Genomic DNA, 24,208 nt, shown 5'->3' with positions numbered 1-24,208 from the left:
AACACTATGAGGAACCTTAATTTATACAATGACACTTGTCACAAGCCTTAGTTAATAAGACACAATACCTGTGGCCTGGTGGCTCAAGCTCTCACTTCACACATTGAGGGTCCGGGTTCGATTCCCGGTGAAGGGGTGGAAACATCAGACATGTTTCCTTACACCGGTTGTATATGTTCACCCATCAGTAACATGGGTACCTGGGTGTTAGTCAACTGGTGTGGGTCGCATCATGGGATAAAACTGACTTAATTTGCCCGAAATGTTCTGCATAACAAGGGGCTTTCTATTAGTAGTATGTCATTGATGTCAGCTATTGTCTGTATACTTTGCACAGTACAGTACTTGTAGTAAATAAAGATATTATTATATGCGGTTTATGACCTTTTATCAAGTAGATGACTGGCCCACCAGAGATTTTATCAGAATTGATAGTCTGATGGACGAATCATCTCAATAAAATGCCTGAAATGCTCAGATATGTTAGTGGCTTTCTTTGTACTTAACAATATTTTATAACATGTAAATCACACATTGTATATTATGCAAACAAAAGTTAATTTAACTTAAACTGCATATTGTGTCTCATTAATACTTGATGTATTCTACCATTAATTTACACAGAACAAGCCTTTATTAAACACTTTACTCACTCTTGGTAAAATGTTATGTAACAAAAGCTTGCTCTGCTATTACAAAAATATGAAACAGGTAAAATTTGAGCCCATGGTTCAAACCACACCTGTTCCATGGTCTGTTTGCTATCTTGTTAACACGATCTTGTCAGTCAATTTTGCATCACCCTACTTGTTGATGTACTCCCTTCCCATCATGTGACACATTGTTGACTGATCAACATTCTTTCCTGTGACTCATGAGTAAGGCAAGTCTGTAACAAAAAACAACAAGGCACAATACTGTGACTGGAACAGTACACAAATAACTCGCATATAGCAGAGAGAAACTATTATGTTTTGGTTCAACTTGGACCAAGTTGGATCGGAATGTTGCCGTAAGCTTATCTCTCCTATGTGTGGGTTATTTGTGTGTGTGCAACACCTGGCTATTCTTATACATGCAATAAGATCACAGTAAACAGGTGATATCATAATATGAAAAATAACCACTGTGAAAAACTAGTGAAATTTCCAAATGCTTTCATAATTTCTCAGAATATTTGCCACACAGCAAGATTTTCAATACAGCGTCTCCTCACTTAGTGATGTGCTTGTTTACCAATGACTCGGACTTACAACGGGCTCTCTGACCAGTATGCATACCTAAATAATGTATATAAGAGCTGATTTCCTCTATTCTGTATATTACAATATACAGTATACTACTGTATAAACATTTAAAAATATACTAAAAATGTTACAAATGATGCAAAGGTGACATTAAAACAATATTAAAGATGGTTGACACAAACCCACTACCATTATAGTATGCTCCTTGCTTGGCGACGAATTCGTTTACTGAAGTGGTCTTAGCAAAGGAACTCCATCGTTAAGTGAGGAGAGGCTGTAATTAAGATATCCAGGTGTTGCACATGTCTTTCGTCAACTTGTCAACAATGTTTGCCTTTAATGGAATGATTTCCTGAGACTGTCTCTACTCTAAATAAATTTGAACATCCAGGCACTGGACTGTCAGCATGCAATTTTTTTGTGGGGGATGGGGGGAATAAAAGTGGCTTAACCCCAGGTGCCAGAGCAACCGGGCTGCGATGCATATGTGGTCAGTGAGCCACCAGCAACAACAGCCCGGCTGACCAGGCCAGCCCCAGGCAAACCTGGTCCATGGCCGGGCTCCGGGAGCAGAAAAACTAGGAACTCATCAAAGGTATCCCTAGCTACAATATTTATTACTGGCAATAGTTTTATTTCTAATATCTTTAGTACCTACACAGACAATTAGAGCACTTATATGAACATCACACCCAGCCTATAGTCATCACACCCTAGAAGGAATTCAAGGAAACTGGTTAACTGGGCTTGAGTCCTGGAGGTGGGAAGTACAGTGCCTGTGCTCTGAAAGACGGGGTGTTGATATGTGCAGTTTTTTAACTGTAGTGTAGATGTGCCTCTGGCAAGACAGTAATGGAGCGAATGATGATGAAAGTCTTTCTTCTTTCCTCGGGTTACCCTGTCTCGGTGGGAAACAGCCAGCGTATTAATAAAAAATATAAATAATACTAATTACCTTTATTTTTACAAGTACATGTACAATGTATACAAACCATAAATGACATCAGTGACACTATACAGAAAGTCCCTTGTTAAGCAGAGCATTTTTGGCAAATTAGAGGTTAATTTTATCCCCAGGATGCGACCCACACCAGTCAACTAACACTCAGGTACCTATTTTACTGATAGGTGAACATAAACAGCAGGTATCTTAAAGAAACACACCCTAATGCTTCCACCTGTACCGAGTATTAAACCATGGAACTCAATGTGTGAGCTGAGTGCACTACCAGCCCAGATACAGAATGAAAAAATCAAAGCCTTTAAGTCAATATTTATTCATTTTTATATAAATAATGTCTTTAACAGGGTGACGGGGTCGCCCTTCCTTGGTGGGAGATGGTCAGCGGGCTGTTGAAAATGTGTTTGGGCAACACAGACAAATCTAGCTTTCAGTGTGGTAGTTTTCAGTGCCTGGGAACTACAGCACGATACCTCTCCGAGGTCACTGGCACTGAGCAATCCAATCTGTATTTGACTGAAGGAATGTTGGTGAGGGGCTCTTGATCTAGGGAATAGGATCTGTGCTCCAGTTCCCTGAATTAAGCCTGAATACCTTCCACATTCTCCCCCACAGACGCTGCATAATCCTACGGGTTTAACACTCCCCCTTGATGATGATAATAATAATAATAATAATGATAACAATGAGCATGTTAGATAGGAGTGAATGGAGACGAATGATACTTGGGACCTGACGATCTGTTGGAGTGTGAGCAGGGTAATATTTAGTGAAGGAATTCAGGGAAACCGGTTATTTTCATATAGTCGGACTTGAGTCCTGGAAATGGGAAGTACAATGCCTGCACTTTAAAAGGAGGGGTTTGGGATATTGGCAGTTTGGAGGGATATGTTGTGTATCTTTATACGTATATGCTTCTAAGCTGTTGTATTCTGAGCACCTCTGCAAAAGCAGTGATAATGTGTGAGTGTGGTGAAAGTGTTGAATGATGATGAAAGTATTTTCTTTTTGGGGATTTTCTTTCTTTTTTGGGTCACCCTGCCTCCATGGGAGACGGCCGAATTGTTGAAAAAAAAAAAAATAATAATAATAATAATAATAATAATTGACTGAAGAAGCCTACCACATAGGAGAAACATTTCAGAGTGTATCTTAAAAAAAGACACTTATGTACAGTTTAGGACATTTATTAGAGAGAACATTTTGGCACAAGTGGCTTCAATAGAACTGAAGTCACTCGTGGCAAAACGTTTCCTCTAATAAATGTCCTGTACTGTACATAAGTGTTTTTTCCACAACCTGTTGGTATCATCACACCATTTTGTGAGTGTCTTGCTCATCAACGTGCCAGTATTTTATACCATTTCCAACATACTTGAATAAAGGCAAGTGATTTGCATTTTATTCTGAACTTTGTCAAATTCATTAAAATTTAGAATGTACAGTACATGCTCGTGTTTGTATGTATTGTGGCTTTATACTGTTTGGGTGTTAATCAGTCAAGAAATATGCATTTACAAAATACATTTATCTTTGACGTGTGACTAATTCAGGTGTGGTCGGGGTTTAATTGTTAGTAAAATTTAGTCAATAAATATGGATTTCTATTTTTAACCCTTTCAGGGTCCAGAGGCCAAATTTCAAAGTGTGCACCAGGGTCCAAGAATTTTCAAAAAATAATTATGTTATTTTTTCTTATGAAATAGTAGAGAATCTTTTTCTGAAGGTTATAAAACAAAAAGTACAAAATTTAATGGAAAACTGATGAAATTATGCTCTCGTGAATTTTGATGTCGGCAATATTCATGCATCAGCGATTTTGCGGACTTTGACTCCCATTTTAGGCAAATTACAGTATTCCAGTCAACCAAATTCTTAGCTATTTTACTAGTATTCCTTCAACTCTATCGATTGAGCACAAGAAATTGCCAAGTCAACTGTTTCAACTAAAAAATAAAGTGATCGGAAATTGGTAATTTGGCCAATTTAATGCAAAGTTCAAAATATTCAGTTTCAAAATAGGGTCCAGAATAAACAATGCAGGCATTCCTGGCACTAAACTAACATTTCCTCTGTTCATTAGCTATGTTTTGAGGTTTTACAAATGAATTCCATTTTGATTTTTTATTCACATAATGAATTTTTATTCAAACCAAAAAATAGAAGATTTACTGTTATGCAATACTGTAATAATTGTATAAATATCATCACCACATTTGTGAATGTATATTAGACCCACCAGCTGTCACGTATTAGGCTTGTGAGGTAATTTGTTCACTCTTGAACATCGGCAAAAATTTAACATTTCTCCTATTTTGAGCTCAGTTTCAAGTCATTTCCAGTAATAAAACCAATCAAAATCATCTCTATTTCTGTAGTATATCTTCCATTCTATCAAATGAGACCAAGAAATTGCAAATACATCTTTAAAAAACATACAAAAAAAACACTGCAAAGTTGTTGTTTTAATCGAAAATTACGGTCTCAGTTTTTTTCTCTAATTATGCACTGTGTGCTGCAGGATTTGTTTTATGTGGTCCACACATACTACATAGATGTATTCTCTCATATCTAGGCTCAAATTTACTGCTCACAGCTTATCAGAGTGAGCTGAGCTCATGGAGTAGATCTACGGTTTGGACTCTGAATGTAAAGCCGTAGATATACGGCACGAGCGCTGAAAGGGTTAAATCTACAAGTTGGCACAGTACTTAAAACAGATGGATAAATCTGGATGAAACTTACTGTATGTATTCAGTGTAACTTCTAAATTTATACTTATACTCACCTAAGAAAGTATGTATATAATTACTCAAATTATCATTGCCTATTAATATTAAATTAGTCTTAAGTTTGGCCAAAATACTCCGCATATTAAGGGCTTTCTACATGTACCCCCAAATGCCATTCACCTTTGTACAAACACTGTACCATGCTGAAATAAAGTATTATTATTATTAGAACCATTGGGCTAATGACAAGGAGCAAATACATAAAATCTAGAGAAAACGATGTAAAATATAGAGTACTATATAGGTCAGCAATTCCCAACCTGTGGCCTGTGGATCAATGGGGTTCCACAAAGGTAGTACTGGGGGTCCACAAAGGTAGTACTGGGGGTCCACAAAGGTAGTACTGGGGGTCCACAAAGGTAGTACTGGGGGTCCACAAAGGTAGTACTGGGGGTCCACAAAGGTAGTACTGGGGGTCCACAAAGGTAGTACTGGGGGTCCACAAAGGTAGTACTGGGGGTCCACAAAGGTAGTACTGGGGTTCCACAAAGGTAGTACTGGGGGTTCCACAAAGGTAGTACTGGGGGTCCACAAAGGTAGTACTGGGGGTTCACAAAGGTAGTACTGGGGGTTCACAAAGGTAGTACTGGGGGTCCACAAAGGTGGTACTGGGGGTCCACAAAGGTAGTACTGGGGGCCCACAAAGGTAGTACTGGGGTTCCACAAAGGAAGTACTGGGGGTCCACAAAGGTAGTACTGGGGGTCCACAAAGGTAGTACTGGGGGTCCACAAAGGTAGTACTGGGGGTCCACAAAGGTGGTACTGGGGGTCCACAAAGGTAGTACTGGGGGTTCACAAAGGTGGTACTGGGGGTCCACAAAGGTAGTACTGGGGGTCCACAAAGGTAGTACTGGGGGTCCACAAAGGTAGTACTGGGGGTCCACAAAGGTAGTACTGGGGGTCCACAAAGGTAGTACTGGGGGTCCACAAAGGTAGTACTGGGGGTCCACAAAGGTAGTACTGGGGGTCCACAAAGGTAGTACTGGGGGTCCACAAAGGTAGTACTGGGGGTTCACAAAGGTAGTACTGGGGGTTCCACAAAGGTAGTACTGGGGGTCCACAAAGGTGGTACTGGGGGTTCCACAAAGGTAGTACTGGGGGTTCACAAAGGTAGTACTGGGGGTCCACAAAGGTAGTACTGGGGTTCCACAAAGGTAGTACTGGGGGTCCACAAAGGTAGTACTGGGGGTCCACAAAGGTAGTACTGGGGGTCCACAAAGGTAGTACTGGGGGTTCACAAAGGTAGTACTGGGGGTTCCACAAAGGTAGTACTGGGGGTCCACAAAGGTGGTACTGGGGGTTCCACAAAGGTAGTACTGGGGGTTCACAAAGGTAGTACTGGGGGTCCACAAAGGTGGTACTGGGGGTCCACAAAGGTGGTACTGGGGGTCCACAAAGGTAGTACTGGGGGTCCACAAAGGTAGTACTGGGGGTCCACAAAGGTAGTACTGGGGGTCCACAAAGGTAGTACTGGGGGTCCACAAAGGTAGTACTGGGGGTCCACAAACATAGTACTGGGGGTTCACAAAGGTAGTACTGGGGGTCCACAAAGATAGTACTGGGGGTCCACAAAGGTAGTACTGGGGGTCCACAAAGGTAGTACTGGGGGTCCACAAAGATAGTACTGGGGTCCACAAAGGTAGTACTGGGGGTTCACAAAGGTAGTACTGGGGGTCCACAAAGGTATTACTGGGGTTCCACAAAGGTAGTACTGGGGGTCCACAAAGGTGGTACTGGGGGTCCACAAAGGTGGTACTGGGGGTCCACAAAGGTAGTACTGGGAGTTCACAAAGGTGGTACTGGGGGTCCACAAAGGTGCTACTGGGGGTCCACAAAGGTGCTACTGGGGGTCCACAAAGGTAGTACTGGGGGTCCACAAAGGTAGTACTGGGGGTCCACAAAGGTGGTACTGGGGGTCCACAAAGGTGGTACTGGGGGTCCACAAAGGTGGTACTGGGGGTCCACAAAGGTAGTACTGGGGTCCCCAAAGGTAGTACTGGGAGTCCACAAAGGTAGTACTGGGGGTCCACAAAGGTAGTACTGGGGGTTCACAAAGGTAGTACTGGGGGTTCACAAAGGTAGTACTGGGGGTCCACAAAGGTAGTACTGGGGGCCCACAAAGGTAGTACTGGGGGTTCACAAAGGTAGTACTGGGAGTCCACAAAGGTAGTACTGGGGGTCCACAAAGGTAGTACTGGGGGTCCACAAAGGTAGTACTGGGGGTTCACAAAGGTAGTACTGGGAGTCCACAAAGGTAGTACTGGGGGTCCACAAAGGTGGTACTGGGGGTTCACAAAGGTAGTAGTGGGGGTTCACAAAGGTAGTACTGAGGGTTCACAAAGGTAGTACTGGGGGTCCACAAAGGTAGCACTGGGGGTCCACAAAGGTGGTACTGGGGGATCACAAAGGTAGTACTGGAGGTCCACAAAGGTGGTACTGGGGGTCCACAAAGGTAGTACTGGGGGTTCACAAAGGTAGTACTGGGGGCTCACAAAGGTAGTACTGGGGGTCCACAAAGGTAGTACTGGGGGTCCACAAAGTAGTACTGGGGGTCCACAAAGGTAGTACTGGGGGTCCACAAAGGCAGTACTGGGGGCCCACAAAGGTAGTACTGGGGGTCCACAAAAAGTAGTACTGGGGTCCACAAAGGTAGTACTGGGTGCCTTCAAAAGGTAGTACTGGGGGTCCACAAAGGTAGTACTGGGGGTCCACAAAGGTAGTACTGGGGGTCCACAAAGGTAGTAATGGGGGTTCACAAAGGTAGTACTGGGAGTCCACAAAGGTAGTACTGGGGGTCCACAAAGGTAGTACTGGGGATCCACAAAGGTAGTACTGGGGGTCCACAAAGGTAGTACTGGGTGTCCACAAAGGTAGTACTGGGGGTCCACAAAGGTAGTACTGGGGGTCCACAAAGGTAGTACTGGGAGTCCACAAAGGTAGTACTGGGGGTCCACAAAGGTAGTACTGGGGGTCCACAAAGGTAGTACTGGAGGTCCACAAAGGTAGTACTGGGGGTCAACAAAGGTAGTACTGGGGGTCCACAAAGGTAGTACTGGGGGTCAACAAAGGTAGTACTGGGGGTCCACAAAGGTAGTACTGGAGGTCCACAAAGGTAGTACTGGGGGTCAACAAAGGTAGTACTGGGGGTCCACAAAAGGTAGTACAGGGGGTCCACAAAGGTAGTGCTGGGGTCCACAAAGGTAGTACTGGGGGTCCACAAAGGTAGTACTGGGGGTCCACAAAGGTAGTACTGGGGGTCCACAAAGGTAGTACTGGGGGTCCACAAAGGTAGTACTGGAGGTCCACAAAGGTAGTACTGGGGGTCCACAAAGGTAGTACTGGGGGTCCACAAAGGTAGTACTGGGGGTCCACAAAGGTAGTACTGGGGGTCAACAAAGGTAATACTGGGGGTCCACAAAGGTAGTACTGGGGGTCCATAAAGGTAATACTGGGGGTCCACAAAGGTAGTACTGGGGGTCCACAAAGGTAGTACTGAGGGTCCACAAAGGTAATACTTGGGGTCCACAAAGGTAGTACTGGGGGTCCACAAAGGTAATACTTGGGGTCCACAAAGGTAGTACTGGGGGGCCCATTAGCTAAGTTCAAAATTTCAAGAAGCTGCAGTGTAAAATGTATAATTATCCATAATAAGGTAAACAAAGACAAACTTCCGATAAGCTCTTGTGAAGGCTTCACGACTGAAACAAGGACTACTAACCCTACCCAGTCAAAGCCATTTCTAGTGTTTTTAATACTGCCAGTTAATGAATTGAATACTCATTTATGTCTGTCTTTCAACTGAGAGATGAAACTGAGAAAACGAGCTTGTTGTTAGTTAATAAAATTGATTTGTCGAGTAGGTAGACCTTTCAAAAACCTGGGGACCCTAGGAAAAATTTAAATGCAAGGGGTCCCTGCTGGTGAAAAGATTGGGAACTGCTGGTGTAAGTGTTGCGATGAACAATACAATAAGCAGCGGTTGATGAGAAAAGGATATGTATCCACAGATGAACAAAATTTTCTCTTCATTTTACTGTGCCTTACACTTGAAGAATCTGCCTCCAAAATTTTCGTCACTGACTTTTCAATAACTTCACAATACTACAAATGGTAGTAACAGCTGAAGAATCAATCCCAAATATTTCAGTAACTGAGCAGTAGCTAACCTATGTTACTAAACGTTTCTGTGACAGCTGAAGAGCCCTTCATAAACATAAATCACTGACATATCCTAACCTTACAATGATAAAAACTTCAGCACCAGCAGGAATATTTTCTAGACAATCCTAGACGATGTTGAAGCTACCGTACTTTCCGGCATATAAGGTGCACAATCATATGAGACAAATAAGATGATGTATCCAAGCAGTTGTAATGTAACGATAGTAAACAACTGCTAAAGCCTAATCCAAAGCCTACCCTTGGCCCTGACCTTGAGCATATAAGGTGCAGGCTGATTTTCCAAGACTTTAAGTGGAGAAAAAAGCATGCTTATATATGTCGGAAAACATGGTAATCAAATCACAGAACAAGTAAGATTTGAACCCACTTGCCGAGGGCTCAAACTCCGCCTATTCCATGATTTAACTTGTGACTTTGTAAATGGTCCAAGTTGGACCGAAACGTCGTCATAAGCTCCTCTCTTCTATGTGCGGGTTATTTGTGTATGTGTGTATTCCATGATTTGTTTCCAATCGCGTTGCTACAATTTCGCGAGTCATGATGCTGAAGCTATTGTGTCTTGTTTGCACTAACAGAAGAGCATAGAGAAGGAATGACGGCTCGTTCATCAACTATAAGCAGCACACAAAGAAGAAAAACACGAATGTTAGCAAACCATCAAGTTCGTTCATTCCTACCTCAAGGACTCGAGGAGCAGCTACAATGAAGAATCTTCCCAAAATTTTATATGCAGATGAGCTTCATAACCCAAACAAATATTTATTTAAAAAATAAATCATGCCAGTTTGGTTTTTACACAAGTGAAGCAGTCACCATTTCTAGCACCAGGGATGAAGAATATGTAGAATGAGATGAACTTAATTAGCATACACAAGCAAGAAAACAGAAATAAGGAAGTAGAAGACAAGAGGCACAAGCAAAGAAAATAATAAATAACAAAGAAAGAGATCAAAAAAAACATTCACTGAAAGGACAATGTGGAATTAAGTTAATACAATAAGTCCTCGACTTACAAACACATTGAGACTCTTGTGTATCATGTATAATATTATATCATTATTGTGCATATCATTAATATATTATTATACACAATATGGAAGGTCCCCAACACATTCATAAGTTGAAGACTTCCTGTATTATGAATATTATATACAATTCAGGAGGTCCCCAGTGTGTTCGTAAGTTGAGGACTTACTGTACAGTAGTATTTCAGATCACCAAGTGCGACTTGAGAATAAATAATGTCAAAACAGAAAGAAAATTGGAGAAAAGATAACCCCTTTACCTCTCCCATGGTAGTGCCTCCATGGGTGACCAACACCAACCACCCTTCTACCTGAAATACGTAATAAGCTAAATAATATGTCGAGACTACACGTATTTTGTTTATATACAGGAAGATGCAACATATACAAAACCCTTTTTTCAGTGTTCAATGTTTTCATTGGCTATAAATTGAGCCGTTGTTCATTATGTTCCACATGCCGGCGACTGTCACCAGCAGGTGGAACAACGGCTCAATTGAAAGCCAAAGAAAATGTGGAAAATTGAAAATCAGTGCTGTATATGAGAGATCCTCTTGTAATTACATTCACTAAACAGTGAAAGAAACATTGCCAAAAATTATCAAAACTTTTACACCATTTAATATGGTAGTATGAAATGTACACCTGGTGTGCTTTGGTACATAATTCTGAAGAAGTATATTTCCCATCCCTGCTTCAAGAAAAAATACAGCATGATAAAATATATTATTATTAATAATACAGTACTTGAGTGAACCTATGTAGTGCTTCACTATTTTAACTTTCATTTGTTTCAACCTGCATCTATTTCAACTGTCATCTACTGTATGGAATAGGTAGTAAGTTACTAAATGCTGTAAAGAGTTTTTGAGGATAGTGAGGCTCAGGTTAGGGTGTGTAGAAGAGAGGGAGAATACTTCCCGGTAAAAGTAGGTCTTAGACAGGGATGTGTAATGTCACCATGGTTGTCTAACATATTTATAGATGGGGATGTCAAAGAAGTAAATGCTTGGGTGTTGGGGAAAGAGGTGGGATTAAATTATGGGAAATCAAATACAAAATGGGTGTTGACACAGCTACTTTTGCTGATGATACTGTGCTTTTGGGAGATTCTAAAGAAAAGTTGCAAAGGTTAGTGGATGAGTTTGGGAGGGTGTGTAAAGGTAGAAAGTAAACACAGATAAGAGTAAAGTGATGAGGGTATCAAATGATTTAGATAAAAACTGGATATCACGTTGGAGGGGGAGTATGGAAAAAGTAAATGTTTTCAGATACGTATTTAGGAGTTGCCTTGTCAGCGGATGGGTTTATGAAGAATGAGGTTAACCATAGAACTGATGAACAAAAAAAGGTTAGTGGTGCATTGAGGTATCTGTGGTGACAAAAAACGTTATCCATGGAGGCAAAGAAGGGAATGTATGAGAGTAGTATAGTGGTACCAACACTCTTATATGGGTGTGAAGCATGGGTTGTAAATACTGCAGTGAGGAGGCAGCTGAAGGCAGTGGAGATGTCGTGTCTAAGGGCAATGTGTGGTGTAAATATTATGCAGAGAATTCGTAGTGTGGAAATTAGGAGGAGGTGTGGAGTTACTAAAAGCATTAGTCAGAGGGCTGAAGAGGGGTTGTCGAGATGGTTTGGTCATTTATAGATAACGGAACACAGTGCACAGACTGACTTGGAGAGTGTATAAATCTATAGGGGTAGGAAGGCAGGGTAGGGGTCGTCCTTGAAAAGGTTGGAAAGAGGGGGTAAAGGAGGTTTAGTGGGTGAGGGGCTTGGACTTCCAGCAAGTGTGTGTGAGTGTGTTAGATAGGAGTGAATGGAGACAAATGGTTCTCAGACCTGATGAGCTATTGGAGTGTGAGCAGGGTAATATTTTATGAAGGGATTCAGAGAAACCGGTTAGCTAGGCTTAAGTCCTGGAAATGGGAAGTACAATGACTTCACTTTAAAGGAGAGGTTTGGGATATTGGCAGTTTGGAGGGACATCTAAACTGTTGCATTTGAGTGCCTCTGCAAAGAGAGTGATGATAAAAGCTTTTTCTTTCTTTTTGGGTCACCCTGCCTTGGTGGGAAATGGCTGACATGTTAAAAAAAAAATTACATTAAAAAGACTTTGAATGTACACTTGCATTTTCGTGCGGAATCAATTTTTCATCACACATCATCAAGGATGCAAAAAATTTCTGAGGTTACTACATACCCATACTAAGTTAAGCTGCTAACCATCTCAAAATGAAAAACAGAGGTCACAACACCCTGACTGGAGCAATTCACAACTAATCCATAACATTCCTAACATGAATTTTGGTCCTGTTTTTATTTCTGTATTTTGTTTCTTGCCTTTCCCAGCATATTGCCAGGTGCTCTAATTTTCAGAATATATGCATGTCTTCAGAACGCACCTCTTCACCTGATCTGTGTCTCATTTATGACTTGGTAATAATCAATGATGGCCCAGAATGTAGTCTAAAATTATCTCTCAAAACTTATGGGTTAGTCGTGAATGTGAATCGTGAAATAGTTACTCACACAAAAAGCTACAACCTTACTCTCGTGCATTTGTTGTTTTCAGAATTGAAGAGCAAACTTCTCCCTTTTTTATTTCTACCTACTTAACAGTCTAAGTCTAGATCGTGAGTAACATTTAAGCATTAGGATTAGTTTGCCTAAAATAACTGCATAATTATCAGCTTTATTTTGTCCCAACCAATGTTTTATTACATGTAAAGTACACTATTTGTACGACATAAAAAATAAACATTATATTGTAGTACATTGCTCATTATGTACACTGCTAATTCTTCATTCTCCAGAAAATTAAACAACCTTCATTAACTATCTTGCTCTAAGAAAATAAATTAAGCAAACACTCAAGCACCTTAATGAGTCTTACGAGGATCTAATAATGCCGGTACGAAATCACCAACTTGTTAGTAGGCATGTTATTAATATTTTAAATGTATTATATCAAGATGTGCCCATGCAAATGATTTTTTTAAATAAGCAAAATAATGTAAATCTTTCATTAAACTTGTGAAATAATAAAACTAATCAAAGAATGGAAGAATATGTGGAGAAAAATCATGCTAAAAGTTAGCAAAAATATTTTAAAATACAAAATAATTACAGAAGTTTGAACAAAGCCACAACAAAAAAATATGAGTCTTCATTCCCTTCAGGCATATCCTGCTTACAGTATTCTTGAGCCAAAGTAGTCCCTGTGCACCATGGCAGACATGCTGCCATCACCTCCAGTTTGTCGTAACACCCAGCTTCAACTTTGTTAAACAAGAAAGGCAAACAGCAACAATTAGGTTTGAGAAACTTGTAATTGACAGCTTAAGTCAGACTTGTTGTTTATACTCCTTCCAAAGGAACTGCCTTGCTTGTTTTATTGTATAAAAAATGCAATATTAAATACATTCAGCTAATTAATGCATTATACAGTGTAATGAATGTTGAAAAATGATAAAATATTTTTAATATTCATTCTAAATAATCAAAGGCTTTAGATAAGCTGCTGTAATCCTTGCAGAAGTGCAGCATGAGAGAAGCAAAATACTACAAGACAAAGTACTTACACATATGTGCTACTTCCTTGACATATGTAACAGCAAGTTTCTTGAGAATGTCAGCTTGCTGGTCATTTAAAAACAGCCCCATGTAGTTTGGTGATATATATTTATCAAGTGTAAGGTTGGTGGGAAGGGAGGGCATAATGCTATGTACAACGTCCTTCAGTGCTGCCACAAGAGCCTCACAGTTTTCATCACCAGACTGTAACAATTACATTACATTACCAGACTGTTACAATTGACATCACCAGACTGTAACAATTACATTACATTACCAGACTGTTACAATTGACATCACCAGACTGTTACAATTGACATTACATTACCAGACTGTTACAGCTGACATCACCAGACTGTTACAGTTGACATCACCAGACTGTTACAATTGACATTACGTTATACAGTATGCTGTCTTCATTGGCTTCAAACTGAGCCATTGTTTATTATGTTTTGCCTGCTGGTGATTTTCACTGGCAGGTGGAACAATGGCTTATGTGAAAGTCAATGAAAATGTGGAATGGTGAAAAGAGGAGCTGTGTACATGATTATGGTACTGTAAGTGGAAATATAAACACTCAAGCAGTATAATGTGATACTTTATTTACAATGTTTCGCCCACGCAGGGGGCTTTATCAAGTCACAAACAGATGGTACTGTAAGTACAGAACATTAAAAAATCATCTACAAAGTGAAAAAACTGTTTTACCCTACTAACTTATGTGCTGTACTATGTCATTTTGAAAACTAACTTATCCAGGGATCTATAGATTGATTTAAGCATTTCTATTACTGCATCATTCATTTTTTTTTCCTAGCCTGAAACCAAACCAGCAAGGTTTAATATTGGTTTAGTTAGGAATGCATGCATTGGTTTATGCATTATTTTTTTAAATTCTTTAGATAATAATAGCAAATTAGAATCTGGCCTGTTGTTATTAATTTATGTTGCATCTCATCCTTTGTGGACTGGCATAAGAAGTGTTTACACTGTTTTTTTTTTTTCAACACTCCGACTGTATCCCGCCAAGGCAGGGTGACTTAGAAAGAAAAACTAAAGTTTTTCTTTTTAAATTTAGTAATTTATACAGGAGAAGTGGTTACTAGTTCCTTGCTCCTGGCATTTTAATCGCCTCTTATGACATGCATGACTTATGGAGGAAGAATTTTTTTCCACATCAGAGCTTTAACCCTTTCAGGGTCCACAGGCCCTCTCAGAGACTTGTTCTCAGGGTCCCCCCAATTTAAAAAAAAAAAAAATTTCTTGTGAAAAGATAGAGAATCTTTTCCCAATCATAATGACACCAAAAGTATGAAATTTGATGGAAAACTTACAGAATTATGCTCTCGCGAAGTTAGCGGTCTCAACGATGTTTACGCATCAGCGATTTTGCCCACTTTGAGCCCTATTTTCGGCCAATTCCAATGTACTAGTCGACAAAAATTATAACTATTTCACTAGAACTCCATTTTTTCTATCGAATGAGTACAAGAAACCACCAATTTACCGATTTCAACTATCCAATACAGTGGTCAGAATTTAGCAATTTTGCCAATTTCACACAAATTTCAAAAGATGCCAATTTCCAAATAGGGTCCAGAATAAACAAGAAAGACCTTCCTGGCACTAAAATAACATTTCCTCTGTTCATTAGTCACGTCCCCAGGCCCCTCTTACATTTTTTTTGCTTTCCACTTGGAATTTTTATTCTCACAAAAAAAAATAAGATTTACTGTTATGCAGACTACTGCATTAGTGTAGAAACTGTATAAATAATATCAGCGCACTTGTGAAAGAATATTAGACTCATCAGTTGAGGTGTATTGGATGCTTACCATGATTTGTTTACTTTTGAACTTTGGTAAAATCAAACATTTCTGCTACTTTGAGCTCAATTTCAAGGTACTTTTCATTGTAAAACCAGTCAAAATCATCTCAATTTCTGTAATATGTCTTCCATTATATACAATGAGACCAAGAAAACTAGAGTACAACAATAAATACCATACGAAAGTACAGTGCAAAGTCGCTGTTTTAATCCAAAAACACGGTCAAAGCTTTTTTTTTCTTGTTACGCACTGTGTGATGCAGGATTTTTTTTTATACTGCGCACACTGACCACATAGACCCATTCTTTCATATGTAGGCCTACCAGCTTTCTCTCACTAGATTTGAAGGCGCTAGAATTTATGTGTACTAGTACATCATGGACACTGGTGCATAAGCCATACTAGTACATCCGAAACCCTGAAAGGGTTAAAATATATAGCACTATATAACAATTTAATGAAAGTATCACCAGGAGCATAGCTGTGTATTTGAGTAACCATACAGGCATACCTCATTAATATGGCACTCGATTTAGAGTGCTTCACTAACACTGCGCTTTTCAATTTTATTCATGTTTAATATTTTCAGCACATGCTTTGCTCTTAAGATGGTTGTTGGCAATTTAAAAAAATGATCTATTATTTTTATTTTTGCATTGATGTTTTTAGGCCCAGTGCTATTGCACACTTAATACATGATAGTATAAACATTTTTCAGGCTTTTATATGCATAGGCAAGTGAAAAAAAAAAAGTCTGTGATTCGTTTTGAGGCTATATTTGCTTTATGGTGGTGGTCCGGAACCTAACCCGCCATATAAGTGAGAGAGGCCTGTAATAAGGTATACTGCAATAATGATAATGGTAATATTTATTTCAGCATGATATTATGTTTGTACAAAGGAGAATGACATTTGGGCGTACATACCGAAAGCCCCTATACATGCAGAGCATATCGGGCAAACTTAAGATTAACTTAAGATTAATAAGACACTAACAAAAAAGCATAAATTGCAAATTACAAATAGATAATTGACACAGAAACTCACTTTAAAAAATGAGCAGAGGGTGATGTGTGGCACCAAATTATGAGCACCATTCCAACCGCATTTTTGGAGAGATTCCTCCCAGAAATTCTGTATCTGCTCTTGTAGAGGACCCGTAGGACACAGGTATACCACATATTCTCGAGGGCAATCTAGGTCTAAGGTTGTGTCGTTAACATGAGCAAGTAACCAGTCAGATGCAAGCTGAATACCTCGATGACCAGTTGCTGCTAGAGCCTTTTCCCTGTTAAGATAAGTAACTTCAGGTAATGCAATCTGTGACAACATTCTGTAAATAAGGGTAAAAATGATGAATGTCAAGAACATTTACCTAATAGTTCTATCATTCTTTTTCTAGTAGAAATTCTTAGAGATTATCCTTACTGAACTATAATAATATTAGTGACATATAATAGCATAAATATACATACTAAAGTACAGTATTACACTTCAATTAATAATAGAAGTAGTGAATAAATAGGAGGCTTTCGACATACCAGTGAGTTGCATTTCTGGGTTTTTAATATATAAATGAGTTAAACAGACAACACTAGTGCAAAGGATAGTTACATATTCATGTGTGTTTATTCTTTAGCTCAGTGGCTGTAATAAGAGCCTCATCTGTAAGTGCAGATGTGTGTAACTGGGATCATTTGTAAGTCGTGAACCTCCTGTATTTCATTGTAGCTTTGGGTAATGAACTTACGCTCTGTGTTTAGGAAATCCCATCTGTAAGAGGATCTGAAGAGGTGTTAAATGTTGTCGTAATATTTTAGTTGGAGTTGGATTTTTGCGTGGAGGTAAAGTTGCCATCATTATTCAGCTTGAATGTCTACAAATTAATCTGCAAAAAGAAAAATGTAATTAACAAATAATGTGCATAGTACTGTTTGGAAGGTTCTCGTTAAAGCTAGCTGGCCCAGTGGCTAACACGACAGTCTGGAGTTTTGAGACTCTCTGACCGCAGGTTCAAACCCCACCCATGGTATGGTTTGTTTGCAATCATGTCATTATGATTTCGTGAGTCAGTACGGTTCTCATTATCCATCCAGCTGTAATAATGACACTGTTGTGGTCTTTGAAGGTGAGATTCTCTGACATTATCACTCTTAAGTCCTTCACATAAGTTTTCTGTTCTTTTACATGGTTAGAATTCTTTTGATATTCCATTCTAGTTTTTAATTCCCCAAGTTTTTCATGTGACAATTACATCTAAATGAATTTTGAATATGATAAGAAATCAGGAAAGCTCATGAAGCAATGTACACCATTGTACAAGATTTCTTCATTTTATGAATGTCTGCTTAATACAAATTTGCTACAATGCAATGCCCCATTTTGATCAAAAATTTCATTTGCACAATACATATTCATCATTGAAAATCCATGCAGTTTGCAAAGGGTATTAGAAAATCCTTTAATACAAAATTAAGTGTTGATGGATACCTGATGTGTCTGGAACCTAACCACCACATAAAGCAATGAACAGTGTTGTACACTATTCAACAAAAGTGTAACTCAGTGAACACTACTGTACAGTATTCAACAAAAATGTGAGTCATTAATGAAAAATTAGGCTTACATTTGAGTGAATTATTATTCTTAATATCTCCAAAAACATCCTAAATACATGTGGATTATTCAGCATTAATAACAAAAAAAGGCACAATATTGTGACTGGAACGATACACAAATATTCTGCACATAGAAGAGAGGAGCTTACGACGATGTTTCGGTCTGACTTGGTCTGACTTTGTAAATGGTCCAAGTCAGACCGAAACGTTGTCGTAAGCTCCTCTCTTCTATGTGCGGGTAATTTGTGAATTCAGCATTGCACACGAGTTATTATCTACATTTGTAGTTATAAGAACAGTTATACACAGGGTATCCCATCATCCTTCACATGTCTACCATATAAATTTTTAACACTTCCACTGGTTTTAGCACACCTGCTACTTCTTCTTTCGGCTTTCTGCATGCACACCTAAATGTCACCCATCTCTGCACAGGTAGGCCATCACTAATCCGGCATCACTGGGACCTGTAGTGTGCCAGATTAGTGAGTTTGCCGGATTACAGAGTGGTTAGGTTAGAATACACTTAACCCTTCGAGGGTCAAGAAGCCCTCTCCCAAACTCCTTCTCAGGGTCGAAAAATGTTCAAAAAAAAAAAAAATTATTTTTTCTTATTAAATGGTAGTTTCTTTTTTTTTGAGTGTTATAGGCTGTGCAAGAAAGGTATAAAATACCGATAATATGAAAGTGTAACATCTGGATATCTTTATTGTAGACGTTTTGCCATCCAGTGGCTTTATCAATACAGATTCTAGGACATAATTAGAAGACAGTAGAACTATATACAAAAGATGAGGTAATCAGTCCCTCAGTCTTGGAGTTAGTGTTCACAGCATCGTGGTGGAGGAGATTCTCCTCCATCACAATGCTGTGAATTACCTCATCTTTTGTATATAGTTCTACTGTCTTCTAGTTATGTCCTAGAATCTGTTATAGGCTAAAAAAAATTTTTTGCTATCAATACTTACCAAGATATGAGGCATGAAGTTGACAGAAATTGAACAACATCACTGACTGCCAGTCACCCGGTAATAGTTTTTTGTCTTTTTCTACTTTTTTCTTTTATTTTCTAATAGTTTTTTTTTTTCAAGTAACTTTTATGGCCTGTGAGACCAATATAAGGACTATTTGGTATATATTCACTTGTTGTATACTACACACTAACCGCACAAACACTGTTGTCATTATATTGTTTACAAAACATGTTTACACAAACCAACAACATAAAATGTTGTTTATTACTATTTTTCTATAATATATATAGACATATAGAGTCACTGGACATGTTTCTAGAAGTTCTGAAGCTTGTGGAACTCTTTGAAACATGGTGTCATGCACAGTGGTGGCCCGGTGGCCTGGTGGCTAAAGCTCCCGCTTCACACACGGAGGGCCCGGGTTCGATTCCCGGCGGGTGGAAACATTTCGACACGTTTCCTTACACCTGTTGTCCTGTTCACCTAGCAGCAAATAGGTACCTGGGTGTTAGTCGACTGGTGTGGGTCGCATCCTGGGGGACAAGATTAAGGACCCCAATGGAAATAAGTTAGACAGTCCTCGATGACGCACTGACTTTCTTGGGTTATCCTGGGTGGCTAACCCTCCGGGGTTAAAAATCCGAACGAAATCTTATCTTATCTTACACTCCTCACACATAAAACGAGTGTCTCTGCGTTTTTGTGGGTGTTTTTGTGGGCGTTTTTGTGTATGTGCACAGACAAAACATCTCTTCTGAGCCTTTTTCTTCAAAGCAGTAGCAGGCAGTTGTATTAGGAAGTGATCACCAGGCCTCAGACAAGAGGGTAGTTGTTGATCAGTTCGCAGGCGTTGCTCTATTGCAGGTGTTGTTACTTGGTACTTGAATAATATTTGTCTGATGATAGACAAACAAAATTGACCATATGGTGGTTTGTTTCTGGTCTTCAACTTATACACATTATAAGCATTCAGCATAGAAATGTCCACAAGATGAAAAAAGAGTTTTATGTACCACTTATAACTCTTACGAACACAATCAGCAAACCCAATTTGCATGTTACATTTGTCCACTGAGTGCATACTGAGGGTGTAGTCCATCCCAGCTGCAGGTTTTAGAATGGGTTCATTGGTCTCTCTATTCTGCCTGCCAGTGTCCGTCATTTTGTTTCGGTGAACTGATGACAACAGTGTGATATCTCGTTTGTCATGCCACAGAAATGCCATGATGTCATTGGCAGAAAACACTTGCACCACACCTCTATGAGTGCCTGCGTTAAACCTAGGCATATGTTTACAATTTGCACGCACTGTACTGCACCCATCTGTCATGTTCACTCGCAAAAAATCACTGGGTAAGGGGCTTGTGTACCAGTTATCAGTATATAATATATGCCCCTTACCAAGATATGGTTCCATCATTGTTCTAACCACATCACCAGAGATACTCAATAACTTCCTGATATCTTGCAATGTATTACTTCCAGTGTACACAATAATATCCAATACAAGACCACTGTAGCAATCACAAAGTACAAACAACTTTATACCAAAGCGTTTCCTCTTGCTTGGTATATACTGCTTGAACGACAGTCTACCTTTGAACAGAATCAAAGATTCATCAATAACAAGCTTCCTGAAGGGATAAAAATACATATTGAATTTCTGTTTCAGACACCTAAACACATTTCTAATCTTATATAACCTGTCTTTTCTGTCAGGCCTGGTTTTGTCTGAGGAGAAGTGTAGCATACGTAACAGTAGCACAAATCGATTCACTGGTATTATACCACTAAAAGCTGGGGTTGCAATGAGGCGGTCTGCCGACCAGTATGATCTGGCACTGTGCTTATACACATGTGGCATAAGCATTATTGTGGCAAGCTAAAGATACATCTCAGCCACAGTTGTCTCCTTCCACTGGTGTAGGTGTGATCTTGGTGAAAGAATTGTGTTTGCCATAGTGTATTCGTAGTATGTGTTGCTTTCCCTGACAATAATTTCCATCAGGGGTTCGTCAAAGAATAACTCAAAACATTCCAGTTCAGTGGCATTGTTCCTAAGTGTACAAGATGGCCATAGTCCACTTTGACTTTCATCAAAGTGATGGGGATTGGGAACAAAATTGTCAGCTTCCTGCCAATCCCAGGTGCGGCCTGCTGGTGGATACTGGATACTGACAGGTGGCTGTGGTTGTGGAGGTTGTGGTTGTGGAGGTCGTGGTTGTGGAGGTTGTGGCTGTGGAGGTCGTGGTTGTGGAGGTGGTGGTTGCGGAGGTTGTGATTGTAGAGGTTGGTGTGGTGGGTGGGTGAGTGAGGGTGGGCTTTGTTGTAGCTGAGCTGACCCAGCAGCGTGGGTACCAACATGGCTTGCTGCTGGTGCCTCATGGCTGGCACCACCACTACCACCATCTGATGATGCATGCACACTTTTCATCCCCACTGTAACAATATCATCGCCATTTTCACTATCTACCCCTGTTGTACGGCCACGGGATGTACTTTGAGATGCACTCCTTACCCTTGGCACAGCATATGGCACACTACCAAAGTGCATGTAGCGTCGTATATACTGACGCTTCACTGGAGAATACTCCACTTCACTCCCGCTACTGGAACTGTTTTCAAGAGCTTGGAGATCATATTCACTATCACTATCATCAGCACTGCTCACATCTGAGTCCTGGATATGGGAAAATACAAGTTTCCTCTTTCGTTCTGGTACAACTGGACATGAACAAGATGGCCCAGCAGCAGAGGTGGAAGGTTGAGGGTCGTCTGGGTTTTCATCACTATTACCACTATTAGGTTCATTATTTTCGGTCACAAACTTGTCAAAACCCTGGAATTCATCTTCACTGACACTTCCATCTGTGTTTGAACTGTCACTTGGGAACAAAAGAGTCTCAATTCACCGAGGAGTGAGGTGTTTCTTACCACAAGGCATTGTGAATAAGGCGTACACAAATGGCATTCCCACAATGCACCACGGCTCCACGATTTTTTTTCAAACTGCACAGACCCATTCTCTCACATGTGGGCCTACCAGCTTTCTCCCGCTCAATTTGAAGGCACTAGAATTTACGCGTATAAGTACGTGACCGACCCTGGCTGCAATGTATGTGACCGACCCTCAAAGGGTTAATTAACCTATCAATAGAGACTCGGCTACATCTTCCTCATTTTCATCACTGCTTTCTCCTCCACTGGCTTGCTGCTGTGGATTTACAACCATCTGCACAATTTCTGAGTCAGTATAATGATGAAATTTGAGTCAGTATAATGATGAAATTTGAAATTATGCTAGCTGAAATTAGTGCTGGATTACTGATGGAACCGGATAACTGATTGCCGGATTAGCAATGGCCGACCAATACCAACATTATATCATACTGAAATAGATTGTTATTGTTATTATTGTTTCAATTTTTTTTATATTCTAGCACTATTTGGAAAGAAACATTTCTCAGTATCTGTTCAGCCAACAAATAGCGATAAAGACACTAATTGCAGTGAAATCCTTTAGAATGTTTTGCCAATGTTTTTTTTCAAGCACATAACAGATATGATATACAGGAGGGCCCCACTTATACAGCAAGTTAGGTTTCAAGCTACTGTAGGGCCCCACTTATACAGTAGGTTAGGTTCCGGGCTACTGTAGGGCCCCACTTATACAGCAGGTCAGGTTCCAGACTACTGTAGGGCCCCTCTTATTCAGCAGATTAGGTTCTGTGCTGCTGTAGGGCCCCCTTATATAGCAGGTTAGGTTCTGGGTTACTGTAGGGCCTCCCTTATACAGCAGGTTAGGTTCCGGGCTACTGCAGGGCCTACCTTATACAGCAGGTTAGGTTCCGGGCTACTGTAGGGCCTCCCTTATACAGCAGGTTAGGTTCTGGGTTACTGTAGGGCCCCCCTTATACAGCAGGTTAGGTTCTGGGCTACTGTAGAGCCTCCCTTATACAGCAGGTTGGGTTCCGGGCTACTGTAGGGCCTCCCTTATACAGAAGGTTAGGTTCCGGGCTACTGTAGGGACTCCCTTATACAGCAAGTTAGGTTCCAGGCTACTGTAGGGCCTCCCTTATACAGCAGGTTAGGTTCCGGACCACTGTAGGCCTCCCTTATACAGCAGGTTAGGTTTCGGGCTACTGAAGGGCCTCCCTTATACAGCAGGTTAGGTTCCGGACCACTGTAGGGCCTCCCTTATACAGCAGGTTAGGTTCCGGACCACTGTAGGACCTCCCTTATACAGCAGGTTAGGTTCCAGGCTACTGTAGGGCCTCCCTTATACAGCAGGTTAGGTTCCAGACCACTGTAGGGCCTCCCTTATACAGCAGGTTAGGTTCCGGACCACTGTAGGGCCTCCCTTATACAGCAGGTTAGGTTCCGGACCACTGTAGGGCCTCCCTTATAGAGCAGGTTAGGTTCTGGACCACTGTAGGACCTCCCTTATACAGCAGGTTAGGTTCCGGGCTACTGCTGTAAAGCGAAAACCACTGTAAGGTGAAGCATAGTCTTTCTTTCACTTTCAAATGCATATAAAAGCCTGATAACATGTTTATAGTATCATACATTAAGTGAGCAATAGAGCTAGGCCTATAAATTGCATATATATTACTTCCCTTAAAATATTTTTGTTCATAGCTTATAATGAGTGGTGAATATATTTATCATGTGGGAGTTCGATACGTGGATTAGGGTAGAAATACTCACGTAGGCTGTTATTACTTATAATTGCTGTTATGTGGAGGGAGCCCGCAGCCGTTACCTATCTCCTTGGTTACACTCGTCAAACTGACTAGCCGGCTGGCCAGTACCCCGTAGTGGGTCTTTTGAAAATAGTGTCAGCTCAGCACAGACCGTGACTCAAGACGGTTGGTCATTGAGTCAACGGACAGGTTACTGGTAACTGGTTACTGGTAACTGGTTACTACTACTGAGAGCTCGGCGACGCTAACGTATGTCGTCCCGACATACAACTAATACAAACTAGAGATGGCAGGTATA

The 24,208-nt window shown here is 40.4% G+C and overlaps 1 protein-coding gene across 5 annotated transcripts in view; it reads right to left on the bottom strand.

Moving 5' to 3' along the window:
• The window catches only part of LOC128691908 (ecdysteroid-phosphate phosphatase-like), a 77,846-nt gene that overhangs the window by 47,030 nt on the left and 6,608 nt on the right, over window positions 1-24,208 (bottom strand). For 4 of the 5 annotated variants that reach the window (XM_053780883.2, XM_070100924.1, XM_070100925.1 and 1 more), the window contains exons 2-5: window positions 17,366-17,503; window positions 16,663-16,903; window positions 13,795-13,990; window positions 13,408-13,491 (exon numbers count right to left, since the gene is read on the bottom strand). In XM_053780883.2, the coding sequence (XP_053636858.2) occupies window positions 13,408-13,491; window positions 13,795-13,990; window positions 16,663-16,903; window positions 17,366-17,475 (631 nt within the window). In that variant the 5' untranslated portion in view covers window positions 17,476-17,503. The remainder of the gene's footprint in view (window positions 1-13,407; window positions 13,492-13,794; window positions 13,991-16,662; window positions 16,904-17,365; window positions 17,504-24,208) is intronic. The other variant, XM_070100926.1, reaches the window with a different exon arrangement.

The sequence above is a fragment of the Cherax quadricarinatus genome, chromosome 75, assembly GCF_038502225.1.
Source record: "Cherax quadricarinatus isolate ZL_2023a chromosome 75, ASM3850222v1, whole genome shotgun sequence".
Classification (NCBI taxonomy): domain Eukaryota; kingdom Metazoa; phylum Arthropoda; class Malacostraca; order Decapoda; family Parastacidae; genus Cherax; species Cherax quadricarinatus.
This window is presented reverse-complemented; position numbering and strand designations above follow the sequence as displayed.